Below are 18,503 nucleotides of genomic sequence, written 5' to 3'. Positions count from 1 at the left end.
CGCCTTATGGGAGCAGGTAACGGGCTGCTGTACCGGCTACCGCGGACCCCGGGACCGCCGTTCGGGGCTCCGCCTTCTCGCCATGAACCCCCTCACGTCGCGGTTGCTGATGCAGCGGGGCCGGCCCAAGAGCGACCGGCTTGGGAAGATCCGGAGCCTAGAGTGAGTGTCGGCCTGGGAGGCGGGGCTTGCGTCCGCGGGACCAAGGAGCGCGCACAGCCCCCCCCCCCCACCTGGGCTGCCTGGTCCAGGGTCGCGGGGGGCCCCGGGAAGAAAGGCTGGGGCGCGCCCCCTACTTTCTGCTCATCACCATTCGCTTCCCCCTGTTCAGGCTGCTAGGGAGACAATGCAGAGAAGATTAGGGAGCGTGTAGGGAGCACAGAGAGGGGGCCCCAGAGGATGGGGGGGAAACACCCAGCAGGAGTGTGTGCTGAGTGGAGCCGCGAATGGTTGTCAGATTGAAAACAAGTCTTAAGCCACGGGGTGGGGGTTTGCATTCTGCAGAATGGCGAGGGTGGGAAGCCCGATGCAGCACGGGCAGCCCACCCCTGCGCGCCTTGAACCACCGTCCTCTGCCTCCCTCCTCACCCGCAGTTTGTCAGGCCTGAAGCTGCTCTCGGAGCACCTGGACCCCAAGCTCCTGTGCCGCCTCAAGCTGCTGAAAGAGCTGGACCTGTCCAACAACCAGCTGGACACGCTGCCCGCCAACCTGGGCCTGAGCCACCTGCGTATCCTCCACTGCGCCAACAACCAGCTGGGGGACATCACTTGCCTGTCCCAGTTCCCACAGCTTGAGGAGCTCAGCCTGGAGGGCAACCACCACCTGACGGTGAGTGTGCCCGCCCGCCGCTTGTGCGGCTCAGCCAGGCTCAGCTGGGCAGGCCCTGAGCCACGATTCCCTCCCCAACTAGGTCAGCGACAACCTGAAAATCTCCTTTCTCCTGCCCAAGCTCCGCAAGTTCAACGGCAAGGATGCGTCTTCAACTTTCTCCGAGGCGGAGAATCTGAACCGGGAGCTGATGAGGAGGGTAGGAACAAGTAGTAGGAAGCCTCGAGGTGGGAGCACAGAAGAAATAGGACACTGGGGGACTCTAATCTGACACAGAGTGACCCTTCTGCCCCTTAGCCTGCCACAGTGCTCTGAGCCGGCACTGCCACCCCCTATGAAGCTGGGTGCTCGGTCTGGGGGCCCTGGAGGTGCTGCCAGCCAGCTTTGCAGATGGGTGAGCAGAGAGGCCGGCTGACATCTGCTGTGTCTGGCCAGGCGTAACCCTGGGGCGATTCTTCCTCTTTTGCTGTTTGCACATTGATTCTTTCTACTGTAGTTGTGTACCACAGAGTTGGAACTCACCCAGAGCTGACCCTGCAGTGGGTTTTCAGAGGCCGTAAGTCACATGGGAAGATGCTGCTCAACCATCTCTAGCAAACTGGTATATTTGAACTACATGCTTTTGGGATTGCAGTGCAGCTTCTTACCACTAGGCCACCAAAGGTCTCTGCACATTGCATAGGTTTATGTAAACTGTGATTCAGAGAGGCTTCCGGGAAGTGGGGACCCATGTGCTGATGAATTTGGGGGCAGATGATGCCTTGGGGACCCTGTAAAGCTGGGATGGACTGGTCGTCGATCCGATCTCTCTTGTTCCAGGTCACTGCTTACTGGGAGGAGTTCATGGCCAACCTAGGCCCCGAGAAGGAGACTGAGAAGGCCAAGGCGGACTTTGTGAGATCGGCCGTCAATGATATCCGCTACGGCTCCGAGTCCCTCAGCGAGTTCATCCAGTGGCGGGTATGTCCTTGCTGTGGGGTTCAGAGATGTTGCTTCTCTCAGCTCCTTGCTGGCTCCTGTAGCCTCCAGCTGTTCTGGGCTCTCTGACCTATAAAGGGTACAGGATTATGGGGAATAGAGGGTCAGCCTGGCAAGGAAGGCCCTTTCTCCCCTTGAGAAGCAGAGACTCCCTGCAGCCTGGCATCTGGGGAAGGGCTGAGGCGCTCAGCTTCCGGATCTGCCTGGCTCTACGCAGGTGCAGATGATTTCTGAAGAACTGGTGGCGGCAGGTGGGACCCAGATGCCAAAGGCAGACAACTCAGAGAGGCCCGTGAAAGCCACAGCCACTCACAAGTCCAGGGTGAGTGCGGTTCCCGGCATGTCCTCAGTGTCACAGGTTCCCACAGGTCTACCCTGCCTGTCCTGGAAAACTGCCAGTCAGTAGGCGTCCTGGAGGTGAGCCCAAGTGATGGGAGAGGGACGGTCCAGCCTGGGAAGGGGAAGATGGAAGCCTCAGGCAGATAAGCTCATGGTCATAGGCCCTCAAGACACCCTCGCTTCCTGTGCAGACCAGGATGGTGACCTTGAAACGGCTTGATGATGCCCCACTCAGTGTCTCTCCCAGCAAGCGAGCCTGCACCTCCCTGGCAGCCCAGGTGGAAGGCAGCCCAGAGGGCTCTGATGACAGCCAGGTGAGCCAGCAAGACGATGGGGAGCAGGCAGCGGCCTGAGCGGGGCCTGGGGCAGCCGTGACCCTTCTGTCCCCACAGCCTGGCCCGAAGCTACAGCCCACACACTTCCTGCAATGTCACAGCAAGAACAACAGCCGTCAGGACCTGCAGACGCAGCTGTGGGCCTGCGCCTTCGAGCCTGCCTGGAACGAGGGTACGTCTGTGGACCGGCCGCAGGAAACAAACCGGCCGGATGGGATGTGGGCATGCTTGCTACGGGGCAGCCTGGGGAACTGGGGCTTGGAGAGCCAGGGTCCCAAGCATTCCAGTAGCAGGGACACAGGAGAACGTTAACCAAAATATCTTCACTAGGCTGACCCTCCCCCCCAACAGGACACTCGGGGGCCTCGTCCCAGACCGTGGCTACCTGTGGTGGGGAGGCTGTCTGCGTGATTGACTGCCAGTTGGGCATCGTGCTGTACAAGTACAAGGTGCCTGGCGAGGTGTGTGCTGGGCACTGGCCAGCGGGGCCGGTGGCAGAATGCAGGCCAGGGCGGGGGGTGGGGGGTAGGGCTCCCACCTGGGTCATCACCTCACCACATGACCTTTCTCTTTCTTGTGGGCTCTGTCCCAGGCCAGCATGGGTGTTCATACACCCAGGGCCCGACCTTGGTAACCTCCCCCCACTCCACCATCCACAGGAATTCTTTTCCGTGGCCTGGACAGCCGTGACAGTAGTCACCCAGACTGGCCACAAGACGCGCTGGAACGTACTGGTGGCCGCTGGCCTGCGGGGCCTGGTGCGGATGCTGCATGTGAAGACCGGCTTCTCCTGTGGGAGCATACGGGCCCACAAGAAGGCCATCGCCACCCTCTGCTTCAGCCCCACCCGCGAGACCCACCTCTTCAGTAAGCCCTGCACCCCGACCCTCAGTGAGAGGAGGGACTCCCACCCACTAATGACTCGCCCTTGGGCTGGCCGGTTCTGCCGGGCTTTGATAGGAAGTGACGTGGGCCTCATGGTCACTGGGTGCTTTCTGAGTCCCGGCTTGACTTCTGGGTTGTTGTGTGGCCACTGAGCTTTTTGACAGCATAGTCCACTGTGTTCTGGTCTGTCACGGATGGACCACTGGGCCTGGCCTGCCGGTGTGGGGAGCAGAGGCAAGAGATGGCTGCCTGATGCTAGAGTGTCGGATTAGACAGGAACATAGGAACTAGAGGCCCCGCGTCTGTCCAGTCTCCCAGCCATGACCCTTTTTGACTCAGAGGGTCTCTCGTCTTGGGACTGCTGTCTTAGACACAGCCTGCAGGCAGGAGGCCACCTGTCCCTCCCTATCCCCTCAGCGGCCTCCTATGACAAGCGGATCATTCTCTGGGACATTGGGATGCCCAACGATGACTGCGAATTCCAGGCCAGGTGATGCTTTGGGGTGAGGCCAGGGAGGGGCCCGCCACAACGTGGGGCAGACGAGGCAGACAGAGGTCTCAGATGCAGGGCAGACAGAGGCCTCACGGCTCCTGTTGTCTCTTGTTCTGCCTGGCAGCCAGCTGCTCACACTCGACACCACCTCCATCCCCCTGCGCCTCTGCCCTGTGGCCTCCTGCCCAGATGCCTACCTGCTGGCTGGCTGTGAGGGTGGCTGCTGCTGCTGGGATGTGCGACTGGACCAGCCACAGAAGAGGAGGTGAGCCCAGGTGCACAGGGCTGGTCTGTCCCCACTTAGAGGAAAGGGTCCTGCAGCCGGATCCTCCCCCTGGGGCTGGCTGGGGGGCTGGGTCAGCCGTGTTTTGGGGCTGTGATCACACCCCCTCTACAGTGGCTCACTGCTGCTGTGCCGAGCCTTCTCCACCGGTGTGGCCTTCCCAGTCTTGCCTTATACAGTGTATACAAAGTTCGTATACATTGTGTTTCACACCATTCTTGATTCACATTGTTCCATGCAATCCTTCGCATTCATGATGTTTTGTAAAATTAATCACTATTTGCCTATGCCCACCATTACCCTGTCTTTCCAGATCCCTGCTGGATTGTTCCATTGCTCTGTCCCTCCGTCTATCAAGTTGTGCAACCTTAATGATGTCCCCCCTGCCCGTCCTCACCCTTTTCCTCCAGCAATGATCTCATATAGTATTTGTCCTTATGTGACTAAGTTCCCTCTGCATAATGCTCTTGTCTCACCCAAATTATGTAATAATTTTCTAAATCATTGTTCCTGAGTGCTGCATAGTATTCCATTGTGTGAATGTACCACAGTTTCTCAGTCTTTTTGATTCTGGTTGGACATTTGGGCTGTTTCTATGTTCTTGTGATGGTGGTGAATAATGGTGCTATGAACATTGGTGTACAAATCTGTCAGTATCTTAGTCCTAATTTTCTTGGCATATATTCCAAGGAGTGGAATAGCTGGGTCATACGGAATTTCAATATGTAGCTTTCTGAGGAAATACCAAACTGCCTTCCAGAGTGATTGTACTATTTTACAATCTCACCACGAGTGTGAGAGTTCCTATCTGTCCACCTCTCTCCAACCTTTATTGCCTGTTGTCCTGTTAAATGTTGCCACTGCTACTGCATTGAGATGGTATCTCATTGTGGTTTTGATTTGCGTCTCTCTGCCAGTGATTTGAGCATTTCTTCATGGGTCTGTTGGCCATCCACATGTCTTTTTTCTATAATTATATTTTATTAATTTTCATAAACATTTACAGAGATTTTGGGCTTCCACTCATTCATTGTTGCACTATTCTCTCTACCCTCCTCCCAGTTTCTTCTTGTCCAAATGCCATAGTGCTTGTCAAAGCCAGTTCTGATTAATCTTCTTTGTCAGTGTATCCTTTGCCATTCCCTATCACTCCTCCCTGAGAGAGACTTCACCCTGAGTCATAAGGAAAAGGGGACGGCGTATTCTCTTAGCTACTTCCTGCTGAAAAGGGACGCTGTGGGTTTCAGGGTGAAGATCTTCTCTCACTACTCTAAAGGGCCCCTTTGGCAGTAGGAAACACATAGACTATTATGGAGATTGATTTTGGAATTCAGATGCACTCTTATTGATTGTGCTTGGCTGTACATGTACATATCCTTCAAGATGTATCATGGGGGTGTTGCAACCTAGAAGACACAAATTTGACTAACAAGTTATAAGTACATGAGTCCAAAAATTATGGAAAAGTAAAAGAAAAGATTCTTTCATTGTTTTACAAACCCTCCCCCAGGTCCCCTCCACCATGCAGCCCTCGCTCTAGTCTCCTGTGATGACAGAAATACCCAGTTATATCTCTCTTTTAAACGGTTCTCTCCCTCCTCTGTTTCAGTGCAGTATACATTATTGAACCCATCTTACTCAGTCTCTCCCCAACCCCAAGGACAGTCCCATTCTACAACAGTGGCATCATGTAATATTTGTCCTTTTGTGACTGGGATATTTCACTCAGCATAATGTTCTCCAGAGTCAACCATTTTGAATAATATTGCATGAGTTCCTTGTTTTTTAATGCAGCATAGTATTCCATTGTGCGAATATACCACAGCTTCTCTAGCCATTCATTTGTTGATGGGCACTTAGGTTGTTTCCAACTCCTTGCTATTGTGAACAAAGCTGCAATAAACATGGGTGTGCATATATCTGCTTGGATGTCAGCTATGGTCTCTTCAGGGTATATTCCCAGTAGTGGAATTGCTGGGTCAACATCCACATGTCTTCTTCTGTAAAAGGTCTTTCCATTTCTTTTGCCCGTTTTGTAATTAGGTTATCAGTTGTTTTCTTGTGGAAACCCTGTAGTATTCGCCTGGTGGTCTTCTTAAGCACAGATCTGACCACCACCTTTCCTGATTTAAAATCTCCAGCAGCTTCTCCCCACTCTCCTCAGAGCCCAAGCAAGCACCCCCTTCTGGCTTGCTGTGTGTGGAAGTCCTGGCCTTCCTGGCAGCTGAGAGCCTAGCTTCTCTCCCTCGGCCCAGTGGTGCAGCTCCTCCCCAGAACCTTCCTGAGCACCAGCCCTCTGCATGTGGGAAGCAGCACCCCCTCAGCCTTGTAGATTCTGCCATCTGTGATGCTGAAGCTCCCTCAAGTGCTAGGGGCCCCTCTAGTGCCAAGACCTCCCCTACTGTGTTGGGTCTCTGACCTCCACATGGGGCCCTGCCCAGAGCAGGCATCCAGCCGATGCTTGAATGGGTGATTCTCTGAGCAAAGAGCGGTGACCCAGCGAGTTCTGCCGCCCTCCAGGGGCTGTGAAGTGGAGTTCACCTTCTCCGAGGGCACAGAGGCATCCCGGCGGAGAGTGGACGGACTGGCATTTGTGAACGAGGATGTTGTGGGTGAGTAAGCCTGCTGCTTAGTACCTCAGCCTCCCGGGGCCTCGCTGAGGACTTCATCATGGGTCACCTCTTCCTGGGCTGGGGTTTAGGTCAACAGCTGTTGGGGAGTCCCCAGTGGGAAAACAGCAAGTGTCTGGTGCAGGGCCAGCTTAGGCAGGTCTCGGTTCTCCCCGCAGCCTCCAAAGGGAACAGCCTGGGCATCATCTTCCTGTGGAGCTGGAGCCAGACCTGGGCAGCCAGGGGCAGCCAGGCCACCGTGGCGGTCGTTGTCCTGGCACGGCTCCAGTGGTCAACCACTGAGCTGGCCTATTTCTCACTCAGCACCTGCCCTGGTAAGCCGCCCCGCCCCGCCCTGCCCCACTACCTCTTGGCACTGCCCCTACCAACTGCCCATCTTGGACATCAAACTCCTTGCGTCCTGGCAGGTCAGGGCACTGTGCTGTGTGGGGATGAGGAAGGGAACGTGTGGGTCTACAACATCCAACATCTCCTAAACCAGCAGCCGCCACTGCCAGCATCGCCCCAGGCCCCTGCACAGGTACGGCGCGGTCACTGTCCTCACCTGTGCTTGGGGCTGACAGAGCACCAGGGAGGGGCCTGGCCACGGGGCAGCCAGCAGTCTAACCCCTCCTGCCTCTTCCTATCAGATCCTCAAGTGGCCCCAGCCCTGGGCCCTCGGCCAGATGGTGACCAAGACCATGGTGAACACAGTGGTGGCCAACCCCAGCTTTACCTACCTCACTGCTCTGACGGACTCCAACATTGTCGCCATCTGGAAGAGGCAGTAGGTGGACAATGCCAGGAGCCCTGCCCCTTAGAGCACAAGGGACACAAGTGACTGTCAGGACTCAGATGAGGGTCTTTTAATGGAGATACATTTTTATTAAACTGTCAGATTTTTAGAACACTTGTCTGTAGTTCTGTGGACCCAGCATGTGCCCCTGGAAGAGCTGAGATGAACAAAGGGGTCCACAGGTCTCTTCTGCTGTGAGTGCGCCCCTGCCCAGAAGCCCTCCCGGCTTCCGTTACTCTGTCCTGAACGAGTCCTGCCAGGTTCTTGGGGGCAGGCCAGGTACACGTCCTGGTTCTCAGGGGCAGCCCTCTGCCCTCGCAGGGGAGGATCCCAGCAGCAGCAGCCTGGGGCTTGTGGTCAGGTGTGTTGCTAGTCTTTTCACCACTGCTGACTCTGCATATCTCTCTTCTGCTGGACTTGATAATCTGTGGCCACAGAATTCAGAGATAATGGGTTTTACTAGGGAAGCTTACAATTCAGGATCAGGAAGGACTTGGGATACACAGTTCTGTCAAAACAGCTCCATGGTCGTGCTCCCAGGGAGCCTTTCCCTGGCTCTCAAGCACTGCTTTTGTAACACTGTGTGACTCTCACACAGGGCTGGGTAACAAACTCATTGCACTGGAATCAACTCATAGCTAACCATTCCGTGGGTTTTCAGAAACTAAATCACATGGAGTAACACTGCCCATTTTTCTCTCCTCAAACCCTTGGTGAGTTTGAACTGCTTGCCTTTGGGTTTGCAGCTTAACTCCTTACCCGCCAGGCCACCAGACCCCCCCCCTTGTGAGAAGGGCTGTACAGACGTTATGAGTTTGTAGCCTAAGAAGGGGACTAGTTTGCCACTAACAAAAACGAGTAACAATCTTTGAGTAGGAAACATGAAACAGTGCTAATGTCTAGAATCGTCATGCCAGGCTTAAATTGAGCAGGTTCCAAAGAAAATGCCATTAAAAAAGAAGTAGCAGAGTTCTGTGGGCAGAGATTCCTGCAAGAGAGAGAGAGAGTACCAGGGCAGGGCAGGGCAGGGGACAGCAGCCCGGAGAGCACCAGCAGTGGGACCAGTGGCGAAGAACCAAGAGACAAGTATGTGACAGCCCTGGGCTCTGTCTGCAGGGCTGTGGAGCCAGTGACAAGCCCCTTGGCCTAGGCTTGCCAATGAAGACTGGCACATAATAATTGGCAGAATTTAGCTTTATGACTCGACCAAGCATGGGGACAGTCCAAAGCCACAAGGGAGTGTTTGCAACCTAAATTGTAACTTGTCTAATAGAACTGTAACCTCTCTAGTAATCCTCATAATTGTTGAGTACTGTCTTGGATTTCTGTGTAGCCATTACAACAAAAAGACCTGGCAGACAGACCATAAGAAAGACAGTGTTCGGATTAATAGAAGTTGGGTGGGTGAAGGACGTGACGTGTCTGCTCCCATAGACTCAGCTTTGTGCTGTTAATGTTCTGGATGGGGATACTGCCTCTGTGGCACTGTGGAGGTCAGACACTCTATCCCCACTCTCTGTACAGCTTCTGTCCTGCTCAGACTTTGTTAGCAAAACTTTTTACCTCTGACAAATCACCTACGCTCAGCTCTTGCTCTGTGGGGTGTCTGGAGCTCTGCCCAAAGGCTCTGCCCTGACTTATGTAGGCCAAGAAAGCCATTTCCCTGTGGCCACTGCTACCATCTCTTCCAGTGGTACAGCAGTTTCTGGATCAAAGATTTGGGGGCCTCAGGTCCAACGGGCAGACACGCTTCTGACTCTGACGGCAGATCCCCATTCCCCTCATTTTAAGCCTAGCCCAACAGCAAAACTGACCAGTTTCCATGTTACTGTTCTGTACACGATTCTGCCCCATGGTAACGTGACTAACAGTGGGCTTAAATGTGTCAGACTGTGAGGACGGCACAGGAGAGAGCAGGGTTCACATCCACTGTTCACAGGGTCACTGAACTGTAGTCAGCGGCATGTAATGACCCCACAGGGGTCCAGACACTTCGTTTATGTTAGCAGCAAGCGACTGGAATCTCTCAGTGGACCACAAACACTTGGTGTGTGCATTTGGCAGCTGGAGAAGACTGCAGAACACAGAAATGCGGAAAGATGGAGAAAACCCAAAGGGAAGAAATAAAAACACACAGCTTTTCAAGGACTTTTTAAAGTCTTGCTGAAGATCAAGCTACCAATTTAACACATTACCGCACACTTTTAAATTGATGACCGTGTTTAGAAACACTTTTTTTAAAAAAATTATGACTGCCATATGAAATTGTCAGTTGTATATTTGGAAGTGAAAATTCATTAAAATGTGTGTGATGGCTATAGCTGTCATTTGCGGCAATGTGTTAAAGACTTAAAGTGTGCCTGATCTAAGCCATATTTTTAACTGTTCCATATGCACGTAAAAGTTGGACGATGAATAAATGGAGACCAAAGAGGAATGGCTGCCTTTGCATTGGACTGCGTCCAGGACGTACCACGGGCTGCCTCGAGCAGACAGCCCGAGCGCTCCTTGGAAGCAGGGCTCGGGAGACGGCATTGCACTCCTCTGGGCCTGTGACCAGAGGGGCTGGTTCTTGGAACTCAGGCTTGGACACTGGAGGGTCAGTGAAGGAAAGCAGGCATCTCGGGAAGGTGGGCTGAAACATAACTGCAGCAATGAGCTTGAGGACACAGGATGCCCAGGGTTTCCTTCTGCTGTGCACAGGGTGGCTGTGGGTGGAGCCGGCTGCACGGTGCCTGACAGCCCAGTCATCTAGCGGCGTGAGGACCGGCCTGGGTGAGCCCTCTAAGTCATCAGAGCACTGCGCGGCCTATGAGTGTGGCCCTCGAGTGCTTTTAAAATTGGTCATGCATGTGACCACTCCTTCAAACCGGACCCTTTGAAAAAGTCACCTGTTGAAGGCATTCAACGGCAGCCCACAACCAAGTCTCTGTCACACTTTATTTGGAAGATAACATATATGTACAAGAGATGGAAGTGTCAGGTGAGGGGCTCGTGGGGTATCTTACAGGGAGGGCCACAGCCCGCCAAAGTCTCTCCTGGTTCCCAGAGAGAGGTGTCCAGCAGAGGGGAGGAGCTTGGTTCCTTCCAGTCCTCTACTCGATTCCTTCTTGTTTGTCTTTGATGGCCACCTGGGGGACAGAAGACAGTGCACTTGCTGAAGACTGGCTCGGGGCAAGGAGTTTGGAAATGAAACCCCTAACCACAGTTTTACCAGTTTTGCTTCCACAATCCCTCCTGAAGAGAGCAACTGGCAGACCACATGACAAACAAGGGCCCCACAAGGTCCAGGGGATTGGGTAGACAGAAACAGAAGTCACCCTTGGCACTAGCCCTGCCCATATCATGTCCAGCTGCCTGGAATTAGAGTCAGGTGGTGCAAAGAAGCGTCCTAAGTAAGCTTTGGACTTAAACTTTTGAGACTCTGACTAGTTCTGGACCCTTCCTCTCCTAAACTCTGCTTAGACAGAGCCACTGCTATGAACAGGTGTGACCACCAACCCTCCTGAACCTTGACCATAGAGACACCTCCTCAACCACAGAGAGGAAGCGTGGAAGCTCCAGAGGGCAACAGGTCCCGCCCTGCCAAGGAGCCATATGGGTGCATGAGGAGGCAGGTTCCCACTGCCGGGCGTGGACGGCAGGCCACAAATCCATAAGCTCTGGTCCAGGCCTCCTCGAGCCTGTGGAGCCCCTGCTGTGTCACCACCACCAAGCCTCTCTGAGGTCAGAGGAAACCACCCAGGGGCTGTCGTCAGTGCCAGCTCCAGCTCCCCAGCGCTGGCAGCCTGTACCTGGCCCTGCCCCCAGCGGTCCCAAGCCTCACCCTGAAGCGCTCCTCCAGCAGGGACAGCTCGCTGATGAGGTCTGTGATGGCATTGGTGAAGGCCTTCTTGGGGCTGTAGTCAGGTGTGGTCTGCACTCGGATGATAATCTTGTGCTCCAAGGGGTGGGGCACTTTGTAGCCAGCAAACAGCACCTGTGGGTCCTTCAGCAGCTGTCTGAAGTACAGGGTGGGAGGGGTTTAAGTAACAAATGCTGCTCCTGGTCCCATCCAGCCCAAAGCTGCCAGGTGGCCCCAGCACAGGGCTGACCAGGCTGTCCAGCAAGGAGCCCAACCTTTAGTCTGAAGCCCACACAAAAGAGGGTTCCTGATCTGGAGTTTGCCCCAAATTTTCAAGTAGGAGATGCTTTGAAGGCAGTACACCATGTGAGGGCCACCCCCCAAAATCTCTATCTATGAGGGTTTCTAGCAACTTCTTCCCTCAGGGGAAGTCAGAGACCCCCATAATGCCTCTATAAAAAGATAAACCCGTCCACCAGGGATCTGGGTGACTGCAGAACGCCCCATAACGCCCCTCCCTTTTTCTCTCTGACCTACTGAAGTTACTACACTGCCATGAACATGGCACTGCTAGATGGAACAGGCCACTGAGGTCTCCGTGACAAAGAAGTGTACGTACGGGGCCCCTCACCCCAAGTGCTGCTGGCTGCTCCTCAGCACAAAAGCACAAGCAGGCACTTTGAAGGGGGAGCGAGCTTATCTCCCTGCAGTCAGAGAAACGAGGACACAAGGCTTATGAGCACGCAGAGGTCAGCAGCATTCTGAAAACAGGTGCTGGACCCGGGAAGCGTCTCGGGCAAGCACCCAGGGCACTTCCTGTCCCTTTTTCAGAGTACTAAGAGGGTCTTCATAAAACTGACGCTTTGGCCAAAGAGCATCTGACCTGGAACTTACGATTTAATGATGTTTCCCAGTGTGTGGTCTTCTTTGTTGATGGTGAACAAACAGGCATTAGGTACCTTGGTGTCCTTGTTAATGGTGATCCTAGAAGAGGCCACACGTGCGTGGCAGCATGTGAGAAACAGGGCCGCACCCTCCTCTCTCCGGGTTAAGCTCTCTGCCTTTTAAGGCAGGTCCAAAACCCTCCCCCCTGGAAACCTCCCGGGTCTGCTGAAGCCATAAAGCGTTTAACTCGTGGGCATCATGTCTGCACACAGATCCCTGCTGCTCTCATCGTTTCTCTTTTCCTAAGTCAGGCTCTCTCACCTTACACAGCCCCAACATTCTGAGGCAGATAATTCTTTGCTTTGAGGGGCTCTGGTGGCCCAGTTAAGCGTGTATTCTGCTGCTAAGCAGATCGACCAGCAATCTGAATCCACCAGCCGCTCCATGGGAGAAAGAAGGGTAGTCTCCTCCCATAGAGATTCTCAGCTTCAGAAACCAGATAGAGTCAACAGGCCTCGGGAACAACTGTGTGTGTGGTTTTTAATTCTTTGTGAAAGAGGGAATTTAGCAGCATCCCTGGTCGCTACCAATAAAATATCAGGAATAACCTTCCCCATGATAAAAATGTCAGACGTATCCTAGAAAGCAAAACAGCCACTGTTGAGACGTGCTGTTCTAAAGAGGGACCAGCAAGGGCTGCATCACCGACCTGCAGACCAGGCTTCTAAGGGCTAAACAAGCAGGGCTGTGAAGTAGGAGCCTTGCATTGCTTCACTCAGCCTTCCCTCTGAGGAAGTCCTGTGGTTATATATAGCAATAGGACCACCTGTCAGACTAGAACACTGCGACGACGCTGACAGTGATTTGTCCAAAGATACATAGTTGGTGTAATGAGGTCATCTGGGAACCAAGTCCTGGCTGGCTGACCATTTTACCCCAACCTACAGGCTATGAGAAAGGAGCTCTGGTGGCTTAGTGGTAAGAAGCTGAGCTGCCAGCCCAAAAGATACCAGGTTCAAATCCACCAGCTGCTGCACGGGAGAAGAATGGTCAATCCCCTGTCCTGCGATTTCCTGCCTCTGAAAAGCTGCTGGAGGGTCAGCTGTGGTTCAGTTCCGACTTGATGGTACACAACAACAGCAGACGATGAGAAGGTTTAACGTGGCGAGTGGCAGCCTGGGTATTAACTGAACAGCCATCACTCCAGGGAACAGAGGTGGGAGGCGGAAAACGGCAACAGATGCTACAATCCAAAGTGCTGGGCCAGCCATTTGGTACAAAAAAAAAAAATCCTAAAACCCACGGAGCCGTCCCGCCCTCGGGTTCCCGAAGCTATAACTCTTTCTTTCCGGGAGGAGACTGCACGGCATTCTTCTGCAGGGTGACTGGGGGATTCGAACCACTGACATATTATGAAGCTCGACTACTGGCCCCACCAATTCCAGTGTGGAGGGGAAACTACTCAACCTCGCTGGACCTCATTCTCCTCGTCTGCGAAATAGGCGATCTCAGCCCCAAGATCTACAGGACCCGAAGTTCTAGGCGGCCTCACCCCGCCTCGTCTCCTCTACTTACTTCTTCTCGCCTTCGAAGAGCAAGAACGACTCGAAGGCGGGAGGAGCGTTCATCCTAACAGCTCGCAAACACTCTACTACACGACCTCTTCCGGGTTAGCTTCCTCTTCCAGGTTACGGCGGCGGCGTCAACACCGCTTATGGGCTTGAGCCGATCATCGCCCCCTATCGGACTGGAGGACCCTGCGCAGGCGCAGAATAGGCGGGGATAGAGGGCTGGCGGGCGCGCCGCGCGCAGCGTAACCTGAAGCTCGTTGGCTTTCCAGGTGGGCTCACTTAGTGATGCCTGTGATCTCCGCGTGGACCTTAACAGCTGGAAATTCGGAGCTGTTTCCCTTACCGCCCTCTGCTTCGTGATCCCCTTATGAAAAATATGTCCAGGAGGTGTCTGGAGAGTTGAATTGAATCCACCGTGGTCCAGTTGCTCATGGGATGTGGGCAGGGGGAGAACAGAAGGAGCCCCGGGAGCCTCTATTCTTTGACCCAGGCAGCTAAAGTGGGTCAAGACTGCTTGAGCAAACGAAATTGATCAAAAGATCAATTCAGTAAGAGGACATAACTATAATTAACCCAATAACAGAGCCTCAAGATACACAAATCAAACTTTAACAGGGAGTCTTGAGCAAGTCCTAGTCCTCTATTTGAACCCTTGAGCCACGAGGTGAGGAAATGTCACTTCCCTGGAGGGTCCGCAGAACCAGGGTGAAGTGGAAGGGGTTGTTGTTGTTGTTAGATGCAGTCTATGTACAAGAGATTGGAAACCTTGCCTGATCCTAAACTATTCTTCTCAATCTCTGCTTAAATCCATTTTCTTGTTTTTGTTTGGCTCCCCCACCCCCCCCTTACATTTCCACTGTGCAAATAAACCCGTGTTGGAGTCACTGTGTCAGCCCATCTTCCTGAGGGTCTTCCTCTTCCCTGACCCCCCGCCTTTCCAAGCATGATGTCCTTCTCCAAGGACCGGCCAGTCCTGACAGTGTGCCCAAAGTATGCGATGCAATCTCTCCATCCTTGCTTCTCATGAGCGCTCTGGTCCAGGAGTGTGAGTGTGTGTGCGCGCCCTCATTACATTTTCTTATAGAATACTTTATTAGTTTCAGTCATCAAACCAATATAGATAAAATCTATTTCATACAGTGTCTTACCCCTGTACAAATGGGGGAAATGAATTTTAACATTTCTAGAAAATTCTCAATCTTTAAAAAGATATTTTTTTATTTGCCTAAAGGTTTACATAAAACCAGAGGGTTTTTCCATACAGCTATTCAGAGACATAACATTAATTACTATTGATTGATGTGATTGATTGATGACAATGTCTGTCAGGAGGAGCTAGTCCTAAGAAAAAGGATCCTGGGGCAAGTACAGCATCAGCAAAATCGAGGGAAAACTCAACAAGACGGATTGACACAGTAACTGCAAGAAATTGGAGGTGATGACGGGTGCAGGATAGTCAACTCGATGACACCCAACAACTGTTACTGTGGAGTTGTCTGTTTCACTCTTCAAATCTGTTCATGTTTGATTTGTGTATCTTGAGGCTCTGTCTGGGTTAATTATAGTTCTGTCCTCTTAATGAATTGACCTTTTGATCATGATATAATGCCCTTCCCTCTCTCTTTATGCTAGTTTTTGTCTTGAAATTTATTTTATCAGAAATGAATATTGCCACACCTCTTTTTTTACTTGTCGTTTACTCAATATGTTTTTTTTTCCATTCTTTGATTTTTAGTCTACCTTGGTCATTGTGTTCAAACCGTTTCTTGTAGATAGTTTATTAATGATTTTCTTATCCATTCTGCCATTCTTGTTCCTCTTGACATTTAATCCATTTCTATTCAGTGAATAGTGAATATAGATTTGTTTTAATTGCTGTCCTATTTTTTTGTGTGGTGTTATGATTTCTTTGTTCCATCTCCTTTTCTGTGCTGAGTTTGTTTATGGCTTATCATTTTCTTCATTGCTGTTACTTTTGTGTTTACTAAATATTAATAACGTTCAACTTTTTTTTAAATGGGGTTTGAGGTTGGTGTTTTTGTTTTGGTTTCTTAGAGGTTTCCCTTTATTTTATTCCCAAGTCTGAAACGGTTTATCTCAAAATCACCTTAGCTTTCTATTTAGTTCTTTACACTTCTTAGTCCCTCTTTTTGCATGCCAGTTGCTCTCATTTATGGACTGACATCACTAGTTTCCTATATTGTCATTTATTTCATATCTCTTGTGTATTTTTCTTTCTTAGTCTGTTTCTGAATGATGTCGTCGTGTGTGCTAATTTTGGGCAGTTTCTGTCCTGGTTGGTTCTTGGTCCAACAGATTCTTCTAAGACTCCTTATAGGATTAATCTAGTTTTCATAAATTTCATTTGTTCTGGCAATGTCCTATTTCACCATCATATTTGAGTGATAATTTTACTGGGTCAAGAGTTCTTGGTCAGAAATCAGGTCCCCCATCTCTATCTCCTTGTCTCTTGTAAAATAAGTGACTCAAGCAAGGACTTGATTTGAGTAACAGTAGGATTTGTATCATGCCTTCCTAGAAAGCTGTGTCTTAAGATACACCCATCAGAAAATGGAAGATAACCATACAATACTAGGAATCATAACTTAGTCAAGTTGGTAACATTTTGAAGGGACACCGTTGAACCTGTGACATTCTACTCTTTGACACCTAAAAATGTATGTTCTTGTCACATGTAAAACACATTTATTCCATCCATGGCCTTCTCTGGAGTTAAAAGAGGACAGTGGATGAATGAGCTCGGACATGTCCAGCTGACAGAGTCTATCAGTCTGACAACAGGCGCACCTGCAGAGCACAGTTTGGTGACAGGAAAGCCTGCATGCAGCTGGAGCAAAGACTCTGAGGAACACTGGGAACACGTCCCTTGAAAAACCACTGGAGAAGATGTTTGTTCTGAGATAATGTTCTTAACGAAATGTTTGCACCCTCTGTTACAACTGATAGTTTTTTGTATTTTTGGTATTGTTTTAAGATCTTGCCTAAAAGCTTGGTCTGTGCTGAATAAAGTTACTTAAGATTCTTGGAATCTTTTGGCCCTCACATCCCAACTATATTATGTCTATCTTTTTTTAAGTCTCTCTGAGTCCCCCTCTTGGACCTGTTGTAGAACTGGATTCTACAACCCTCTTGGTATTTGAAACCCCCGTGGCATTGCTTTTATCATCAGAGCAGCAGGTAAATCACTGCAAACTGGCAGGCAGATAGTGGTTCTAGAAGATAAAACCCACATAACTTCAATATCTAATCACACCTTGAAAAGAGCAGTTCCTTAAAATCATCATATAGTGAGATAGTGTCCAAATATCTAATTATCTCTTAAATGTGTTATTTCTCATTTTGTTTTCATTGCATTTGGTGGTTCTCTCTCTTAAGGCTCTTCTAACATCCCTCTCTCTTCTACAGTTCATTGTTGTTTTTGTGTACCATTGAGTTGGAAGTGATCTACAGCTGAGCCTCTGGAGGGTTTTCAGAGGCAGTTAATCACACAGGAGATTGCCCATTTTTTCTTTTTTCCACAGAGCAGCAACTGGTGGACTCAAATGACGTGTCTCTGGGTTGTGTGGTTTTAAACAAGCCATCCTAATGCTGAGTCAGACGCCTAGTGCCAAGCGCACCTCTCCCTATGTGTTCCACCTGTGAAAACTGCTCCGGTAAAGTACCCTCTGGCCTTGATCTTCCTGGTGGCTGAGAAGTGGAGATAATGAGAGGGTGGTGGAGAGGACTGAGGGAGTGGAAGCCCGTGGAGGGGCACGCGATGTTCCAGGGACATACTCAGCGTATCAACTGCTGTTTGGGAGGGATTCTGAGCACTTGGAAGTGCACCGTGTGGCTGGCGTGCACTGGGCAAGGAGCTGGCGGAGGGAAGATGTCCAGAGAGCTCTGTCTGGAACCTCAGGGCCTGCTGGCCTTTCTGAGGTTCAAGGGTTCTGCCAACTGCAGGACCCTGGCGACATGAGGCCTCAGCACGTGTCCCTTCCAGCAGGTCAGTCAGAGGAGTGGGTGCCAACCACCACCCGGGCATGCAGCCGTGCCTCTGAGCTGTCGTGCTGGAGAAGACTACTGAATATCCCATGAAAAACAGATAGGTCTTGGACAAAATGCACTAAGAGTGCTTTTTGGAAGCAAAGATGACAAAGCTTTCTCTCACACACTTTGGGCATGTGGCCAGGAGAGCGGATTCCTTGGAGAGGAACATCAGGCTTGTGCCTGCAAGGGTGGAGGGTCAACAACAGAGGAAGACCTTCAACTAGACGGACTGACAGACTGACTAATGGGCTCAACTGTGTGATGATGAGGATGGCACAGGGCTCAGGTCTGTTGTCACAGAATCACTAGAGTCACACTTGATGCGGTGGCACCTAACAAGGACCCCTGCAGCTGTGCCAGCCAGTAGCCATCGTCACTGTCCCCCAGAGGCCCGGCTCCCTCGTGGACAAGTGCAGGGGCCAGTGGGTGAGAGTGCAGCTGCTGGGCTCCTCGCATGTGGGGACCCCGGCCCGGAGCCCTTGCCCCTGTGGCATTATGCTTGACCACCAGGTGGGCCCTCTACTGTTGACGGCTTCAGAAAAAGCACTGAGACCAGGAGTGGACTGAGGACAGACCTTGGGGGTCTCTGGGGAAAGCAAAGGAGGC

The 18,503-nt window shown here is 51.6% G+C and overlaps 2 protein-coding genes across 2 annotated transcripts; one reads left to right on the top strand and one right to left on the bottom strand.

Annotated features, from left to right (window-relative positions):
* The first annotated feature begins 82 nt into the window (after nucleotides 1–82).
* Nucleotides 83–7,542, top strand: LRWD1 (leucine-rich repeats and WD repeat domain containing 1). The gene is made up of 15 exons (XM_006889798.1): nucleotides 83–162; nucleotides 595–829; nucleotides 912–1,028; nucleotides 1,649–1,789; nucleotides 2,025–2,129; nucleotides 2,338–2,460; nucleotides 2,539–2,653; nucleotides 2,833–2,942; nucleotides 3,141–3,348; nucleotides 3,784–3,856; nucleotides 3,984–4,124; nucleotides 6,663–6,754; nucleotides 6,931–7,086; nucleotides 7,180–7,292; nucleotides 7,402–7,542. Exons 1-15 carry the CDS (start codon nucleotides 83–85, stop codon nucleotides 7,540–7,542), a joined length of 1,950 nt encoding a protein of 649 aa, XP_006889860.1.
* A 3,097-nt stretch (nucleotides 7,543–10,639) lies between these two features.
* On the bottom strand, nucleotides 10,640–13,907 carry LOC102869998 (DNA-directed RNA polymerase II subunit RPB11-like). The gene is made up of 4 exons (XM_006889702.1): nucleotides 13,852–13,907; nucleotides 12,286–12,375; nucleotides 11,374–11,548; nucleotides 10,640–10,678 (listed from the first exon to the last, which is right to left on the bottom strand). The coding sequence occupies exons 1-4, from the start codon at nucleotides 13,902–13,904 to the stop codon at nucleotides 10,643–10,645; spliced, it is 354 nt and encodes a 117-aa protein (XP_006889764.1). The 5' UTR covers nucleotides 13,905–13,907; the 3' UTR covers nucleotides 10,640–10,642.
* Between the last annotated feature and the right edge of the window lie 4,596 nt (nucleotides 13,908–18,503).

This window comes from Elephantulus edwardii, unplaced genomic scaffold (assembly GCF_000299155.1).
Source record: "Elephantulus edwardii isolate Elephantulus edwardi_28Jun2011 unplaced genomic scaffold, EleEdw1.0 scaffold00080, whole genome shotgun sequence".
Lineage (NCBI taxonomy): Eukaryota > Metazoa > Chordata > Mammalia > Macroscelidea > Macroscelididae > Elephantulus > Elephantulus edwardii.
Note: the sequence above shows the minus strand (reverse complement) of the source record. Positions and strands in the feature narration are given on the sequence as shown.

Excerpts from the sequence above, each read along its gene's own strand:
- LOC102869998 (XM_006889702.1), bottom strand. The coding sequence starts at position 13,904 with ATGAACGCTCCTCCCGCCTTCGAGTCGTTCTTGCTCTTCGAAGGCGAG. Across the intron at positions 11,549-12,285 it reads CTGGGAAACATCATTAAATC|ACAGCTGCTGAAGGACCCAC; the intron begins GTAAGTTCCAGG and ends CCTGTACTTCAG. Across the intron at positions 10,679-11,373 it reads TGCTGGAGGAGCGCTTCAGG|GTGGCCATCAAAGACAAACA; the intron begins GTGAGGCTTGGG and ends TCTGTCCCCCAG.
- LRWD1 (XM_006889798.1), top strand. The coding sequence starts at position 83 with ATGAACCCCCTCACGTCGCGGTTGCTGATGCAGCGGGGCCGGCCCAAG. Across the intron at positions 2,130-2,337 it reads CAGCCACTCACAAGTCCAGG|ACCAGGATGGTGACCTTGAA; the intron begins GTGAGTGCGGTT and ends CTTCCTGTGCAG. Across the intron at positions 7,087-7,179 it reads CTCACTCAGCACCTGCCCTG|GTCAGGGCACTGTGCTGTGT; the intron begins GTAAGCCGCCCC and ends GCGTCCTGGCAG.